This window comes from Rousettus aegyptiacus, unplaced genomic scaffold (assembly GCF_014176215.1).
Source record: "Rousettus aegyptiacus isolate mRouAeg1 unplaced genomic scaffold, mRouAeg1.p scaffold_m13_p_9, whole genome shotgun sequence".
In the NCBI taxonomy this organism is placed as follows: Eukaryota; Metazoa; Chordata; class Mammalia; order Chiroptera; family Pteropodidae; genus Rousettus; species Rousettus aegyptiacus.
The window spans coordinates 27,658,923-27,677,042 of NW_023416312.1; the positions used below are offsets into that span (position 1 = coordinate 27,658,923).

Genomic DNA, 18,120 nt, shown 5'->3' on the forward strand with positions numbered 1-18,120 from the left:
CTTTGTCAGTCAGTCGGCCCCAGATATTAGAAAGAAACTGCAGAGGATGGAAGAGTTTGAAGGAAAGAAGCTATCTGAGCAGGTCAAGATAGCCCAATGAGTATTCAACAATAGAAATGAGATAGATATAGCACAGACTAAGAAGATGACCAAGATCCTGCTTGCAACCATGCAAGGAGCCCAGCCAAACGGACTACTAGGAAAAGGCCTAGGCTGAGAACAGGCACCCAGGGTGAACAATGGACCCAGGGGAGTCGGGTTAGAGAAGGACCAATGAAGAATAAGGAAGAAAAATTAGCCCTTCTTGAAGCAAATTGGCTGCCAAAGAAAGTGGCAATCATCCATTACCCAGGGCACCAGAACTCAGGCTTTGAGGTAGAACAAAGCAACTCCTTTGCTGATCAGACAGCAAAGGAGGCTGCCCGAAAACCAGTGGGGCCAATTGACATTCTGGTGGCCCTACCACCCAGGATGCTAACGACACCCCTACCTACACTTCAGGGGAAGTTGAACTATGCAACAAGCTGGGAGGCAAAGAGGAATCTACTGCATGGGTTAGGCTCCTGGACAGCCGCATTGTAGTACCTGAGGCCTTGAGCCGAGACTTATAACCCAGGTTCACCAAAGCACTCACTTGGGAGGAACCAAGTTAATTGAACTGTCAAAAAGAGACTATTACATTCCGGGGCTGCAACAAATGGCCAAGTAGGTATCAGCCCGGTGCCACATCTGCGTGGACAGGCACCGGGGGGAACATTGGGAGTTGGATTTCACTGAGGTCAGCCCGGGAAACTTCGGATTCAAGTACTTGCTTGTGTTCATTGTCAGGATGGACTGAAGCCTCCCCGACCAAGCAGGAGACCACTCAGGTAGTAGCAAAGAAATTAGTCTCAGACATAGTGCCTCAATTTGGCCTGCCCATAGCACTGGGGCCCAACAACAGCCCAGTGTTCATTGCCCAGACCAGCCAATCTCTAGCAAAGGTGTGAGGCAGCAATTGGAAGTTACATTGCATTTATAAGCCTCAGAGTTCAGGACAAGTGGAAAGAATGCATAGAACCTTGAAAGAAACCTTAACTAAGTTCAAGCTGGAAACTGGCGAAAACTGGATGAGTCTCCTCCCCTTTGCCCTGTTAAGGGCGCGGTGCACACTTTATTGTAAATAATGTTTGGAAGACCCCCACCTCTCCTCCCCAAGTCAGGAGAAGAAAAGTTAACAGAAGTTAAGTCTTTGCAGGCCCTCCATCTCGCATGGCAGGAGACCCACCAACTGGTCTCTGCCACCAGAACAACCGCTCAGCATCCAGTCTAGCCACACAACCACGCTCTAGGTGATTGGCTCTTGAGTCTCACTGGGACAGACCTTTAAGGTAGCTGGACGCCATCACTGGATTCTGCACATCCACCACAGACATGAGAATAATGGACCCTGCATCCGACAGAGGACCCACTAAAGATAAAATTATCAAGGGTCCAGTCTGGACCATCTTAATTCTCTCCATCCTAAAGTAAGGGGGTCTTTGTATGGCTTTAGGTGAAACCTGACAGAATAGGAGAGGATTAGACCTACTGTTAAATACGTATGTCAAAAAAGGGTGTAGGCAGTGAAACTCATGGTTCTCAGAACTCACTACTCATCACTCCAGGTTGTCAAATCGATGATTTGGATTCCCCTAGAAAACCAGTGGGAAATGTTAAGGGTGGAAAATTTTCAAGTGGGCCAACTTCTGCTTCTGTAATCTGCTTGCTTTATGTTAACCAGAGTGCTTCTAGGCTTTATAAACTGCTTCTTTTGGGAGCTTGGGACTGGTCTCTTCTAACCCCAGGTGGTAGAGAGTCAGTCATCAGTGGGCTAATAAAGGCTCACAATTCATCTCAATTGTCTCTGTGGGTCTTAGATTTAATCGCACCACAATGCCACAAAAATGTGAGACACCTCCCATCACAAACTCACTAATCTGTAGCATTGAGCAGGCACTATTAGAATGAGACTTTCCCAGCACTAACAAAGCAATGAAGGTTAAGACAACAAAGGCCCCTTATGGACTGGAATGCCTTATGAAAATTTTTCTGAGAGCTACCATGGTTGGACAAAGAGAGTATTGCTTGTGACTTAATATCTCAGATCCCGGTCTATTTGTTTGGCTACCAAGACACACCCTGGTAAACACAACGTTTCAGATGGTGGAAACTGACAGAATATTTTCACTGGTCACAAAGTCAAGCTTTCAAGATATAACAGAGACAAAAAGAAAAAACAGTGACTATTTCTGGTAGAAAAAAAAAGATCAATAAAAACCAAGGGCAATCATTTACCTTTTTATGCTCAAAGAGCTAGTTCCACAAATATTTTGTTCTGTTAATTTTAATTTAAAAAGGAAAAAGAACCTCATCATTCTCACTTCTACTGGACCCTTCAGACATAGATAAGAGAGGCTGATGTGGTAAGAACTCCTTCCTTCTGCCAGCTTCTGTCAGAAGGTCCAAGATCTCTCAACTACAGCAGCCTCTGGGTGGGTAGTGTCCAGCCAGTAAGGTTGAATTCTGACAACTACATCAATTGTTAGAGAGGAAAGATTTTTCCTCTAACATTCTAGGTTCTTCTGGATGGTCTAAGAATCAAATGGACATGATAGAAAACAGGGGAAAAAAACAAAAAGAAAACAAACATGTACACCTCCTATATATAAGAGAAGGACTCAAGAAAACAGTAACTCCCTAAGATGGCCCTAGCCAATACCTTCTTTAGCTAAAAACTAAAAATTTGTGGGGTGAGAAGTCAGTTATGGGAGCCTACCAGGAAAAGAACAATAAACAAGGATAAAGTTATTATCCAGATTTGTTTGCCTTCTCCATTTTATATTTAAGATTGAGATTTAAGATTAAGATTTAAGATTGCCTTTTCCATTGATAAGAGTTTCTAGACAGAGTTATGCTTCTCTTCCTGGTACAGAGAGGGAGACACATTTACAAATGGAGATTTCCCTTATAAATGTAAATTATCTCCCACAGAGGACAACTTCTACTCAGAGCTTTTCCTGTGCCTGCAGTTTTTAAACAAGAATCAGCCTAAAATAATCCTTTCACCAAATAGACATAATTTAGGGTTGCAATTTTTGCTCTCCTAGTCTGTGAATGGTCTTTCAAACAGCTTTTAAATGATATTAAACATATATTCAAGTGATGAGCCCTCCAATATTTGTTTGCACAGTTTGAATTCCTTCAGGTTGAAGGCAGGTTAAGACCTTTTCAAAAATGAGCCTTTTCCTAGTTGACTGAGCATTTTCAGACACACAGTCTTTTTCAATTCTGAAGAAAATGTAATGTGTAAAAATGGAAAAGCCATTGAGGCAAGATCAAGGAAGCTGTTTAGCAAATAAACCTGGAGTGATAATGGAGCAAACACTGTTACAAAGGGTAGTGCTGACTGTGCAATTAATTTAAGAGAAATTGCAACTCACCCTACTCATCTTTTTCTACCAGGTTATACATTGGTTTAAATGTTTAATGTTTTTTTTTTATTCCAGGTCAATTAAGTTCCCCAAAAATGAGAGTTTTGAGACTGGAGTGTGCATTTTTTCATTGGTTTCTGGCCCTCAGTGAAATTCCTTCCAAGGGAACTTCTGAGTGCATTGTATGACTGGTGCATGGCACAGGAACCCACAGATCAATACTGCTGCACAGAAGCAAATGGAAATGGCTGAAAAATGTGGCAGATGAAAAACTCCATGGTGGCTCTACAAGTAGAAAATTAATGACTGGCTGTAATCAGTAGGAACCTTCACTTCTAAATATTCATTAGTTTAATCAGAGGCCTGATGTTATGCAAGTTATAGAGGGAAAAGGAGACAACCCCTCCCCACTGTCTATTTTGAACAGAATATGCACATTTAACTAAAAGTGGTGAATGGTTCAAATACATCAAACAAACTATATTTATTAATCAATCTTCCAGCTTCCTGAGCACAGCATTGCATTTGTATGAAGCCAAAATATATGAAATACTTGTTATGACCCCAGTTATAATATTAAAATCAGAGGGGCTGATGGCTTGGTGAAAAACACAAAACACATTCTCCTTTAGAAATAGTTTCACTAAAGTCATCTTTGTGTTTCCTTTTTCCTACTTAGCCTATATAAGAATATCTGACCAATATAAAAACTTGATAACATCACTTTTGCCTGCTTTTTGTCTTCTTTGCTATCATTGTTCATTATTGCTGAGGCCACTCATTAAATACAGAACAGGAACTGAAAAGCCATTTCAAACTGCAGCTATTCCCAGCTTTAACAATGACCAGAGCGCAGAGAAAAAGTTAAGTGGCAAGAAATGACAATTGCAGAGTGGAGTCAGCATGAGAATAGGGACCGCTTTGTGTGCGTAACTCATGTTAAAGAGTTTAAACTTCATGTTAAGGGTATGAGAAGTTACTGAAAGATTTGTATCTGGAGAATGAAAATATCATGTCTGTATTTTAAAATCTCTGGCTGCTCTCTGTTTCTGTGAACTACAAGAGTGAGTCTGGCAGTGAGGAGGCTGACTGGGAGGCTGTTGCCAGAGATGTGATGGGTGGTTTGAAATAATGAAATGTTGTGAGGCTGGTGAGGAGTGAGTAGATTATGACATATTGAGAATGCTGGAATTAAGGAATAAGAAACAAAAATTAAGATTGGGTCATTTCGACAACTGGGTAGATGGTTATGTCAATCACTGTGCTGGGATACACCAGAGAAAAATTTAGTTGAGGAAGAACAAAGAATTCTGCCTTGACCATAAATGGCCAAGTTCTAAGATCTTCCAAATTAAAATTTTCCCTGCTAGCAGTTCCACATACCTGTTACCCCTAACTTCTTAAAAACCTCTGATTGTAAGACATCAGGGAGTTTGTTTGTACTTTTGAGCAATAGCTTTCCTGTTCTTTTTGCGTGGCCTAGTAATCAAGTGACTCTAATTTCTCTACTGCAGTTCTCAGTGTTCAGTTTGGCTCTACTGTGTTCCAGGAGAGATGAACATTCTTTCTGTTTGGTTATATCCACAACTCCAAATAACCAAACTTCAAATAGCATAGCGTGCGTGCGCGTGCACACACCCACACCAAGAATGGTGTGTCTGGCATTAATACACAGAATAAAGTAGCAAAATATTTAAACTATGCTAATACTTGAAAGTTAAGGGAGCTCTTCACTTCCTTCCTCTCTATTGTCTAAAATTTTAACTATTTTAGTAAGCACTAAAGTCAACCCAGAGACTTACATTACTTTTCAAACAGGTCCAAACAGTTAAAATGGTTGGGTTAAAAAGAGGGAAAGGACAAATAAATACTGGAAATTAGTCATATGCTAACATCTATACGTTACAAGAATGATTCAGTGAACCATTTAATGTGAACTTCAACAACAGCTTTTAATCAGTTTCTTATGAAAAGATAATTTGGTTTGGGCTTTCAAATGACTTTATCAATCATTGCCACAGTTCCAAGAATACTAAAAAAATATAATTTGTTCTTAGTACAAAAGATTTGCCTATATTAACCCAGACATCCACGGGCAGCACTTGCTTTTCTATCAAAATGAGACAATATTAGCAGCTAAAAATATAAGTATGTGCAAAGGTTCTAAAAAGTATTACCCTGGAACAATGACAATAGTTGGGATTTCTCTTTGTCAGAGGAAAAAGAAGAGACAGAAACTTTAGCAGTCTTCTCACATCCTCCAAAGATTTGAATCACAGGGTTTATTTGTGCTGAAAACCAGTTATCTACTGCTTGAACCCTAAGCAGAATGCATCAACATTTCAGAACTACCTAGGGCCAAGGGGTGGGGGGTGCTAGGAGATTTCCAGGTTAATTGTAAGACAATTAATTGACATTTACATAACGAGAATAAATGTTTTTCCTGACATAATTTCCCTTCAGTGCCTTGAGACCACCAGCAAAAGAGGAAGATACAGAAATTCTATTATATTATATTAATAGTCCCTGTTTCTATGGCTCTGACATTTATTAACTAGTGGGAGCTGTTTACTGGGTCATAAACTTTACTAATAGGGATATTATCTCTAAATTATAAATCTCCTTCAGTATATGGATTAGTTATAAAAAAATAATTATTTAAAGTGTCTTTATGGCTGCAATGTATCATGTTTATCTGCATGATTCCTTATAATGGCCATTTAATTGCTAATTGTGGGCCTGAACTTCATATAGCCAGAGCAATGACACACATCTACACAATAGAATGAGCAGTTGTCATCCTAAAAACCCAGGAGCATATCATTAGTTAGCTTCCTTTCCTTTTATCCTCCTACTTCTCATCAAATGAATTATATTACAGGCCTATACAGGGCCCGAATTATCTACATATTTAAAATCTTTAGGGAAATACAACTGACTGAGAGTGAATAGGTAACAAATATGTCAGCCTGAAAAGTTCCAGGAAAGTGTCATCCTTCTAAAAGCTTGCTCTCTGGGGAATGGAAATCATAAAAGTGACAAAGTGGCTTGGCACTGTTTGTTGTCTTTAAAAAAAAACCTGGGATAAAAATCAAGTAGTCAAAAATTAGATTTTATGAGTAAATGGTTTTAGTATATAAATTGGGTATTTTAATTTATTAAAAAGTTCTATGGGGTCTCTTCTAACAATGGCACATGTAGAATTATCCTAGGTTTCTATGTAGAAACAGCTTATTGATTAACTTCAACTTTTAAAAATAAAAGAGCCATTGTTCTTGAGCAGATTGGTACATCTGAGTACCAAGAAGCCAGCTCATTTTTAGACAAGACACCACAAATGTGGAATGAAAGCATAATGAGAAGGGTCCTTAAAGTATCATCAATTCCTCTTCCTTTCCTCAGTGCAGGCCCCAAAAGGTAAATGTTGAAGTCTCTTTTACATAGGCTTCTACTGTCTCTGAGAACACCAGACAACTGACCTTATAATACACAGCACCTAAGACTGAAGAATGGAGTAGATTAGGACAAAGTTCTCACTATGAATTCCAAGAAGTCTATGTTTATGAGTGGTAACCAAATATATACTACATGACAAAAGTTATGCTGAGACACAACGTATAGGTCTAGAAGAAAAATAAAAATATAACTAGAGAAATGTAGGAGAGAAATGTTGTAGTCTTAGAATATTTAAATTTCTGGAGTGGGTGATACATGTGTGTGGAGAGTGAACCAAAAAGATCACTCAAAATCTTCAGCAATCACAATCCTAAATATTTTAGACATAATAAATTTTTGGTCATACTAAAATTATATACACATGCATATGTTCCTAAATTAACAAGCTAACTTTATATATAAAAATGGTATTAAAATGTAAACACTGCATATGTTTTAATTTCTCTCCCAAATGTTTACACGTGCAAGTGTGTGTTGCAGGGAGGGGGGAGTCCTTTTCTTATAGATTTGCTAATTTCAGAAAAATAAATATCTTCACTCCAGAGAGGTTTAAGGATTATTTTGGCAAGATGAGTGCTACAAAGTTTAGTTATATAACTAACAACTGTGTCAAAAAGATTTCAAAAAATGTTTAATAGAATCACAACTTATTGCTCTGATATCATTTGATTTTATAGTGTCATGTATAGCTATCAAAAGTCATTTTATTTTTCTGTTGTAAAAAATCAAATTATGTTGGTTACAAAATTACCACTGGATTCTTTGGTATTAATAAATCATATATATAATAAAAATGTTCGATGTTCCTTTAAATGACATTTTTAATAGTGCTGGTACATCAGCAATATAATGTGATTGATGTTCTGAAAAACTAAATTGACAAAAGGAGATTAATTGTAGTCTATGGATTTCAATTCAATATGAACCATGCTTTTTTTGTTTTTAATGAAATTATATCTACTGAAATAAACTTGGCAAAATTAGAGCAGGAAATCAAAGGGAGATGAGCAAAACTGGCATGGTTACTCCTCCTCTAAGCCATACACGTCCTTTAAAAGTTGAAAATAGTTAATGTATTTTGTAGGAATAGGTGATGGCATCCCGAGCCACATATCTTCACATCTCTAGAAGGAAAAAAAAGTTGGATATAATTAGAACTACATTTCAAAGTGTAGTTTTGTAAATGTAACTTTTTTTGTCATTATATAAGCTCTCAGCAAATAGTTTATTTTCGAAGCAGAAATTTTTACTGTCCACTTTTCAATCACAAGGACTTTGTGGTAGACTGGATTCTTATGCTTAGTTCTTCATCCTTCCCTATATTAGAATTATACACCCATGCTCTTTGAGATGGGAGTTTGCAGTGCCTTCCACAGAGTTGATTTTCCTGTCCCTTTGATATGACTGGCTTTGGCCTATGTAATATTGGCAGATGAGTACAAACAGAGGTTCTAATGTGCTGCCATGATTTGGCTTGCCCTTCTATGCCTCTGCCATTGCCATGAGAACATGGCCCAAGATGCTACTGGTCAGAATGCCAGGTGGAGCAAGCTGAGATAGAGTCAAACCCAGCTGACCTCGAAGCCCATGGACAAGAAAAATTAATGTCTGTTGTTACAAACCACTGAAATTTGGGGAGGGGGTTTTGTTTGTTATGCAGCATTATTGTAGTGATAGATCCTTCTATACTTTATTAAGAATTCATTTTTTAAAAAAATCCAAACTCCTAGCTATACTGGTTGCTTGGTTACTGTTTCTTCAGTCTAACAATGGAAAGAACACTGGCTCATTCAAAGCATGCTCTTGGGGATAAATGACTTTATGTAACCCTATACACAGACACACACACACACACAAACACACACACACACATACACGCATGTATAAATATATATACACATACTTCATATATTATATATGTGATGCATATGTGTGTATATATATTTGCTAATTTCAGAAATAAATACCCTCACTCTAGAGAAGTTTAAGAATTATTTTGATGAGGTAGATTGCAAAAACTTATATTAAAAATTACATAGGTAACAAACATGTGTCAAATAGATTCCAAAAAGTCTTGTATATATAAATCTATACACATGTGCATATGCACATGCACACTTCTTGTTTATGCTACAATAGTCAATTAACATCAACATGGGGAAAATCCGTAACTGTGGCTTCTTATATTTCTATTGTCAAGATTGTTTTATAAGAGGTGCTATATATTTAATGCTAAATTAGTATCCGGAGTCAAAAGGTATCGCAGAAACACAGGTAAGAGCTCAATAATTCTATGTGATGGAATTGTGGAAGCCACCTGAGTTAAGTGATATTTCATTTGGGCCTTATGGGATGAGGAGCAGTTCATCAGGAGAGTAAAGTGATGAAGGGTGTTCCAGGCATGAGGAACAGCATAAGCAAAGGCCTAAAGACCTAAAAATACCTTTTCAAGAAAGGGTGAGTAGCCCAGTGTGGTTTGGGGAACATAGTACAAAGCAGTAAGAAAGGTGGTTGGAAGGAAAAGATGGGGATTCTGTGCTAGTTTATACTTTATGTTGTGGTTAGGGAAAGACACTGGTTGGTCTTAGGCAGAAAAATCTGATCAGACATTAGATAACTCATTGGATGTATGAAGAATGAAATGAAGGAGGAAAATCACTGTGGAGGTTACTACTATAATCCTGGGAAAGAACTGACTGTGCCATAACCAGGGCAACTGAAGCTGGGATTAATAACAGCCACATCTGAAAGATTTTTCTGCAGTAGAACACATAATACCTGGAAGGTGTCTGGTTTGAAGTGGTCATAAAAGAAAGGGCTAGCATTATGGGTTGAATTGCATCCTCTCAAAAAGATATGTTGAAGTCTTATTATTGCAGTAATCTCCAAGTTTCTAGTTTCTAATTGCTAGTTCAGTGAACATATGGAGGCACAGGGAATGTGGCCCTCCAGGAGAGGACATGGAAGTCCCTCACCTTTTCCCAATACCTTGCCCTATGCATCTCTTCCATTTGACTGTTCCTGAGTTATATTCTTTTATAATAAATCAGTAACCTAGTAAGTAAAATGGTTTTTTTTTTCTGAATTCTGCGAGCTGCTTTAGCAAATTAGTCAAACTCAAGGAGGGGGTTATGGGAACCTCCAGTCTACAGCCAGTGGTCAGAAGTATAGGTGGACAACCTGGACATGAGAATGATATCTGAAGTAGGGAGGTGGTCTTGTAGGATTGAGCCCTTAACCTGTGGGATTTGAGGCTTTCTCCACATAGATAGTATCAGTATTGAGTTGAATTGTAGGACATCCAGCTGGTGTCCAGAATTCCTTGGTGTGAGAGAAAATCTTATACATTTGAACTGGTACCAGAATTGTAGCCAACTCCCAATTTTATGGAGATTTTCACAAGTACTAGTTTAAATGGACTAACAGGAATTAAAGTGGAATCCAAAGGAGAGTAGAAAGCAAGAGATAAGACTTAAGAAACTCAGTGAGGGGAGGGGCATCAATAAAGTAGAGGTAAACATATCTTCTTCATAATTTTTGCCTGTAATTGGTTCCATCTAAAGGAATCACATGGCCAATCTCTTTGTTGACATGAGAAATTCCCATACTACGACTGCCTAATTGTTCAAATGTTCTAAACATTACAGAATATTTATGACAACCTGAGCAGTGAGTTGAAATATTCTTTGTCTTCACTGACCTTTGTTTATCCTACACTACAAAATGTGAAGACAACTCCAGATTATATTGTCATCACAGCAGCACATGTAAATTTTAAGCGGAAATAACTGCATCGCAATTTTACAACAGGAGAGTTTATCCACAGCAGTCCACCACTTCCCCATTCTCCATGAGAACGAGCCTACTCGTGTTTATATAAAACAGCCACTTTGATGGTACATGTTGGAATCTTAAACATCTTTGTGTAGCAGGCTCTGCCAGTGCCCTTTCCGATTCCCTCACCCTTTCCTCTTGGCACACACTAGCCTGATTTCCAACTGCCAGCACATGCGTTGCTTTGCCTAAGAACTATTCTTTGACATCTGAGGCCTGCTTTGACTGCCCCTGTGATATGCCACAAGTGATTATTTCTCCCCATTTCAGGAACAGCCTTCAAACAGTGACTGGCGGGAGTTGATGGATCAATACCACAGCTCATTTGCACTTTGGGTGGGATAACTCTGAGGTACATGCTAGCCAGTGAATCCTTGTGTTTTTCAGTCATCTACACTAGTTACTGGTTTGATAATATGCCCTGTATAAGCTCTTTTTCTTCCAGTTCTTACTTCTTCACTCCCCTACTATTGCTTCTTTCACTTCCCCTCAAAAAACTATTTATATTCAAATCCTTGTCTCCAAGTTAGCTTCTAGAGGAAGCCAAAGATACTATGTAATTTTGCATTTATCAAAACTAATAGAATATCTGTAAAAGTCACAGCACAGCTTGAAACAAAGCAATTTCCTGACAAATTGTGGATGGATCCATGTGACTTCCATATAACTCAAGAGACAATGTGTAAATTTAATAAATAAATAAATAAATAAATAAACAAACAAATAAATAAATTTCGATTTCATCTGGACCATAAATAATATGTGCCACATAGCATTTTCTGGAAGAAAGAAGAAATATGAAATGGAGAGTGAAATTCAACAATGGTGCAAAATCATGACTCTAAAATGGCTGAGAATCATTGTCTACAAGAGAGCCCCATGACATCTTCCAAGCTGACTCTCACTAGAGCTACTTAAGATGTCAAAGAAGTTGGCAATAAATTACTTGTTCATCAATGGTGACAAAATGTAGCTGCTGATCTGTAAAGTCATACACCCTTGAAAGAGGAAGCAAAGATGGCACTGGATGAAAACCCAGTAAATAACAGCTGCCCAGTGAGAATAGCAAAGCTGTGTGTGAGCTCATGGGCCCTGGATTTATTTGCTTTGACATTTTTAAAAAGAAATTTAATTGGATTGTCTCTCCTCCAAGTTTAAAATTTTCTACTATAGTATTGGCCACCAGATGCATGAGGGAAAAAAGTTAGGAGCCAATTAAATTCCATGCTTCATTATTATTTTTATTCCTCCCAAATATAAGGTTTATAGAGTCATTTTAGTGATTTCACCCTGCTATTTCCTTCCACTTACTCAAAAAAGGACATTTCTACAGGGAATATCTATGAATTTACAGAAAACTCTAGTAGTGTGTATGGAATTGAAATTGTGGTTTTATTGAACTTTCTTCCTTATAGTAGGTTAACATGACCTTAGAAATAATTAAATTGAAAAAAATCATAAAACTAGTTAAATTTTAATAAATCAAATTAGAATTAATCTTGGGAAGAAATTTCACAGACTTGTTGAAATAATCAAGGGCATTCTGATGACATAAGAGAAAGCTCATAGGTAAAGCAGAGAGATTGGCTTATATTCTTATCCATTTATGTCTTTACTGTAATAACAATATTTCACAATTGCTTCCCTTTGCCCCAGACCAAGCTTCAATAGAGTGGCCATTTGTGTGAGTATAGCTAAAAAACAGGTATAGCTTCTAAACAAGAAATATTTTCTTAGAACTCCATTACAACACAAAACAAAACAAACAAAAACTGCATTACAGGTCAAATAAAGTTTTCAAGGAGACATGGATTTTTTTTTGTTTTAGTGATATACTTATGCATTCAATTCAAGTAGCATCATCCAATCCTTTAAATCAAAGTAGATTTCAGCAGTATCATTTCCTACTTGGTTATTGCTTTGTGTTAAGTAATCAGTATGTATTAACCAGTTATTTTTTAAATCTAGTGAGAATGATTAATAATATTTTATTTTAAATATTAAATTAAACCTCAAATATTAGAAATAACTGTTTGTTAAAGTGTTGGCATTGGCCCCTAATTATATAATCCTTACCTTTAGAAATACTTTGAGTCTTAGTTTCCTATCTATAAATTTGGAATGACGTTCTCACAAGATTGTTAGGACAATAAAATGTCACAGGTATTCTATCCTCTAAATGCCAAACGGAGAACCTCAACAAGTGGGGTGTCCAAAGATGTATCCCAAGGGGCACCCAATTGACCCCTTCTCCCCACTGTCGAGGCTATATATCAGCCTGTTGTGATAGGGGAGATTAGAGCCAATTGCTAATGCTTCTGCAGTTTAGAGCTCATAAAATGAAGCCACATCCAATTTTTCTCAGAAAGGTCAAAAGATAAGATACTAGTCATATAGTGCAACTTATAAAGTTTTTATAATAAATAATTTAGTGTTATTTTTTAAAGCCTGACTTCTGAGATTGACCAGACTTGCTCTAAATGGCAGGACCTATTTGCCAATTTTACAGCTACCATCTGTGAGCAAGCACAATAGAATGGAAATGGGGTCTCTGGCCTGTAACAGTGCCAGGTCAACATGCCGAGACCATGGATAATCACATAATGGAATGAGAATCAAATTACAGACCCAGTGGCTCACCATGGGCTGCTGTGGGGGGCAGGCAGAGGCCTGGCCAAGGGAGTTCCTGAGAATCCAGGCTACAAGCCACAGTCAACAGTCATAGTGGGTGACAAGTCAGCTTATATCCATCCATAGAGGAAAAATTCTCACCAAGATACAGCAGGACTAATCAAAACTGAATTAGCTACAATGACAGTCCTCTTTGTAAATTTTGTTTGTTTGTTCTTGGACCTCAGTACTATTAGCTGAAGCTACCTAGCCATCACAGGTTGGGGGTAGGGCACATGAGTCCAGGGGACCAGTCCTGATATCCAGTATATCAAGCCCCAGGAGCTGTTAGTCTGGACCAGGCCTTATACCATGACTATGAGGCTTATTCGCCTGAGCCCAAGGCTATTTTGGTTATAGACTGTGCTGGGTAATTCCCCTCAAGATTAATTTTCTGCTCTGCCTTTTACACTGAGCTCACTACCCTGAGAGGCCAGCCTCTGTGGATTGCAGCACTCCCCAAACTACCTTGTTCTCTGGCTTCTGGGTGGGTCCAGTAATGGGAAGCAGCAAGAGATAAGGGTATTAATTCTACTTTCCCTTCCCCTGCTCTCTCCCTGCCTACCCGTGGTTTGGCAGTGGCTATTCTCCTCTAACTGTTGCCACTGCTCCAACTTCTGCACTGGGCCTCAATAATACCAGTCCCCCTCCCTGCTCTTCCAGAATTCGGGTTGGCAAAGGCTTTCCACTCTTGCTAGTCCTTGAGTGCTCCACTGCCCTGACTGATTCCCTTAACCTTACCCACTCCTCTGCCAATAGACCTTTAATGGAATTTATTCCTGGGATGCAAGGTTGGTTCAACATCCACGAATCAATTAACATGATATAGCACATAAATAAAGTGAAGAATAAACATCATATGATCACATCAATAAATGCAGAAAAAAAATTTGAAAAAATCCAGCATCCCAATCCCATCTGATCTCAGAAACTAAGCAGGGTTGGGCCTGGTTAATACTTGGATGGGAAACCACTTAGGAAGACCTGGTACTGTAGGCATAAAAAAAATTTCAGATCCATTTATGATAAAAACTCTCAGCAAAGTGGGAAAAGAGGGGACATATCTCAACATACTAAAGGCCATATATGACAAACCCAGAGCCAATATCATACTCCATAGCAAAAAGCTAGAAGCATTTTCATTAAGATCAAGAACAAGAAAAGGATGTTCACTTACACAACTTTCATTCAACATAGTATTGGAAGTCCCAGCTACAGCAATCAGACAAAAAAGAAAAAAAAGACATCCAAATTCGAAAAGAAGTAATAGTCATTATTTGCAGTTAACACGATACTATATAGAAAATTCTAAATATTCCACCAAAAGAAATAAAACAGTTAGAACTGATCAATGAATTCAGTAAAGTAGCAAAATACAAAATTAATATTCAGAAATCAGCTGCATTTTCATACACTGATAATGAACTATCAAAAAAATTAAGAAAACGATCCCATTTATAATCACATCAAAAATAAATTAAATAAAAATATCCTAGAAATAATTTAACTAAGGAGGTAAATAACTTGTACTTGGAAAATCATAAGACACTGAAGAAATAAACTGAAGAAAATACAAATAAGCGGAAGCATATACTTTGCTCATTGATAGGAAGAATTAACATCATTAAAATGTCCATACTACCTATCCAAAGCAATCTATAGATTCAATACAATTCCTATCAAAATACCAATGGGATTTTTCACAGAACTAGAACAAATAATTCTAAAATTTATATGGAACCACAAAAAAACCTTGAATAGCCACAACAATTTCGAGAGACTAGAACAAAGTTAGAAGTATGTTACCTGATATCAAACTATACTACAAGGCTACAGTTGTCAAAACAGCATGGTATTGACATAAAAACAAATAGAGATTGATGGAACAGAATAGAGAGCCCAGAAATAAATCCACTTCTACGTGGTCAATTAACCTATGACAAAGGACACAAGAATATTCAATAAACGGTGTTGGGAAAACTGGACAGTTACATGCAAAAAAAATGAAACTAGACCACTTTCTTACATCAGGTACAAAAATAAACTCAAAATGAACTAAAGACTGAAATGTGAGACCCGAAAATGCGAGACCATAAAAATCTAAGAAGAAAACATAGGCAGCGAACTGTCTGACATTGTTCTTAGAAATGTTTTTTTTTTCTGATATATCTCCTCAGGCAAGATAAACAAAAGAAAAATTAAAAAATGGAACTATATCAAACTAAAACGATTTTTCACAGCAAAAGAAACCATCAACAAAATGAAGATGATCTACTCAATGGAAGAAGATATTTACCAAAGATACATCCAATAAGGGGTAATATCCAAAAATTTATGAAGAACTCACACAACTCAACACCAAAAACAAACAAACAAACAAACAAAAACAAATAATCCAATTAAAAAATGGAAGTACCTGAATAGGCATTTCCCCAAAGAGGACATACAGATGGCAAATAGACATATGAGAAGATGCAAACTAAAACAACAGTGAGAATTTCCATGCCAATAGTGCTCTCACAAACATGGTGATTATTCCTAAAACTTGCCAGACTTTCTGTAAAAAATGTGGCAAGCATCAACCCCACAAAGTGACATAGTACAAAAAGGGCAAGGACTCTCTATGCACAGAGAAGGTGGCATTATGACAGGAAGCAGAGTGTTTGTGGTGGGCAGACTAAGCCGAGTTTCTGCAAAAAGGCTAAAACTACAAGAAGATTGTCTTGGGCTTGAACTCATTGGGCCCATCTGCAGATTTAAGAGAATGCCGGCTATCCAGAGATGCAAGCATTTTAAACTGGGAGAAGATACGAAGAGAAAGGACCAAGTGATTCAGTTCTAAGCTTCATATTTTGTTTTATTATGAAGACAATAAAATCTTGAGGATATGTTCACTTCAGGGAAAAAAAGCACAATGAGATATCTCACACCTATCAGAATATCTATCATCAATAAATCAAAAAATAATAAGTGTTGGCCAAGATGTGGAGAAAAGAGAGATCTCGTGCACTGGTGGTAGGATTGCAAATAGGTGCAGCCACTATGGAAAACAGTATGAAGGTTCCTCAAAAAATTAATAATAGAACTAACTTATGACCCAGCAAGTCTACTTCTGGATATTTGTCCAAAGAAACTAAAAACACTAATTTGAAAAGATATATGCACCCACTCCTATGTTCCCTGCAGTGCTATTTACAATAGCCAAGACATGGAAGCAACCTAAGTGCCCATAAACAGACAACTGGATAAAGAGGTGGTACATACATACAATGGAATATTACTCAGCCATAAAAAGTGAAATCTGACCATTTGCGACAACATGGATGGAACTAGAAGGTATTATGCTGAGCAAAATAAGTCAGACAAAGAAAGACAAATAGAGTCTCACTTATATGTAGAATCTAAATAACAAAATAAGCAAACAAACAAAAAAGAAACAGACTCATAGATACAGAGAACAAACTGATGGTTGCCAGATGGGAGGGGTGTTGGGAGACTGGGTGAAAAAGGTGAAGGGGTTAAAAAGTACAAGTTGGAAGTTACAAAATAGTAATTAGGGTATAAAGTACAACATAGGGAATATAGTCAATGATATCGTAATAACTATGCATAGTACCAGGTGGTTACTAGACTAATTGGGGCAATCACTTCAAAAGTTATATAAATGTATACTATGCTGTTATCTGAAACTAATACAAAATAAAATTTTTTTTAGGTGAGGCAACCCTTGGTTGACCTCACAATCAGATTGCAAGGACCTTGTCAGCTTACAATCCCTTACTTTTTATTTTTTATTTTTTAGGCCTAAAGCACCTGGTCTTCCTAGGTGGTCTCCCATCCAAGTGCTAACCAGGCCCGACCCTGCTTAGCTTTTGAGATGAGATGAGATCAGGCTTGTTCAGGGTGGCATGGCTGTAGACTAAAATAAAATTTAATGTGAAGTATAATTGAAAAATAATTTTAAAAAAGAAATGAATAAAAGTCCCTTCATTAAATCCATAACCTTGACTCTTCTGAGTATGCTGTGTGTGTTTCCTGCTAGAACCTCATGGGTATATGGACTTTGCCTGATCTATGTCCAGGGCAGGACCGAAGGCTTGGTTGAAGCCGCTGACTGGCTCCTTCTGCTAAAGAATGTTAACTTCAGGATTCCCCAGCACTGTGATCCCTGTTTTGGAGAGATATCCTGAAGTCTTGCCCTTCTAATCCCATGTCTATTGTACCAGGCCACCTCCCTACTCAGCCTCTGTTGGCTGATCCCTGTGGTCCTGTTCTTTTTTTTTGCCCCCTCTCTGTTCATCTCATGCACTTCAGGTAATCAGGCTAGACTGGGAAGGTGTCCTAAATCCCCACCCCTACCATCTATCCCATCCACTAACACTGATACAAACAGAATTGGTGTTGAATCTAATATTAAGGCATGCTCAGCTTTCATCAGTTAGGAAGTCCCTTTCTACTTCTCTGTAAGATCCATAGTTCAAGGAAAAGATCCTCTTGAGAATAACATTCAGCCTAGGATTAAAGACATCCAGGTTCTGAATGGTGGCTGGTGCCAGTAACTTCTAGAGAGCTTTTCCTATCATCTCTGGAACTTCAACTACAGTCAACCTGTCCAGCCCATACACTGGAGGAAGAGTGCAGCTGTCCAACCCCTGGCCTCCATACAGGAGCTCATTCCTTGTTCTCAACAGAACTTAAATCTCATCAC

General features: G+C 37.9%; 1 protein-coding gene and 2 pseudogenes across 1 annotated transcript in view; 1 reads left to right on the forward strand and 2 right to left on the reverse strand.

Annotated features, from left to right (window-relative positions):
* Positions 1 to 4,925: 4,925 nt before the first annotated feature.
* Positions 4,926 to 18,120, reverse strand: part of EFHC2 (EF-hand domain containing 2) — a 173,235-nt gene continuing 160,040 nt past the window's right edge. Inside the window, exon 15 of the mRNA XM_016166665.2 lies at positions 4,926 to 8,032. Within this exon, the coding sequence (XP_016022151.2) occupies positions 7,931 to 8,032 (102 nt within the window). The 3' untranslated portion in view covers positions 4,926 to 7,930. The remainder of the gene's footprint in view (positions 8,033 to 18,120) is intronic.
* Positions 15,938 to 16,254, forward strand: LOC107521707 (annotated as a pseudogene).
* On the reverse strand, positions 17,214 to 17,332 carry LOC118608410 (annotated as a pseudogene).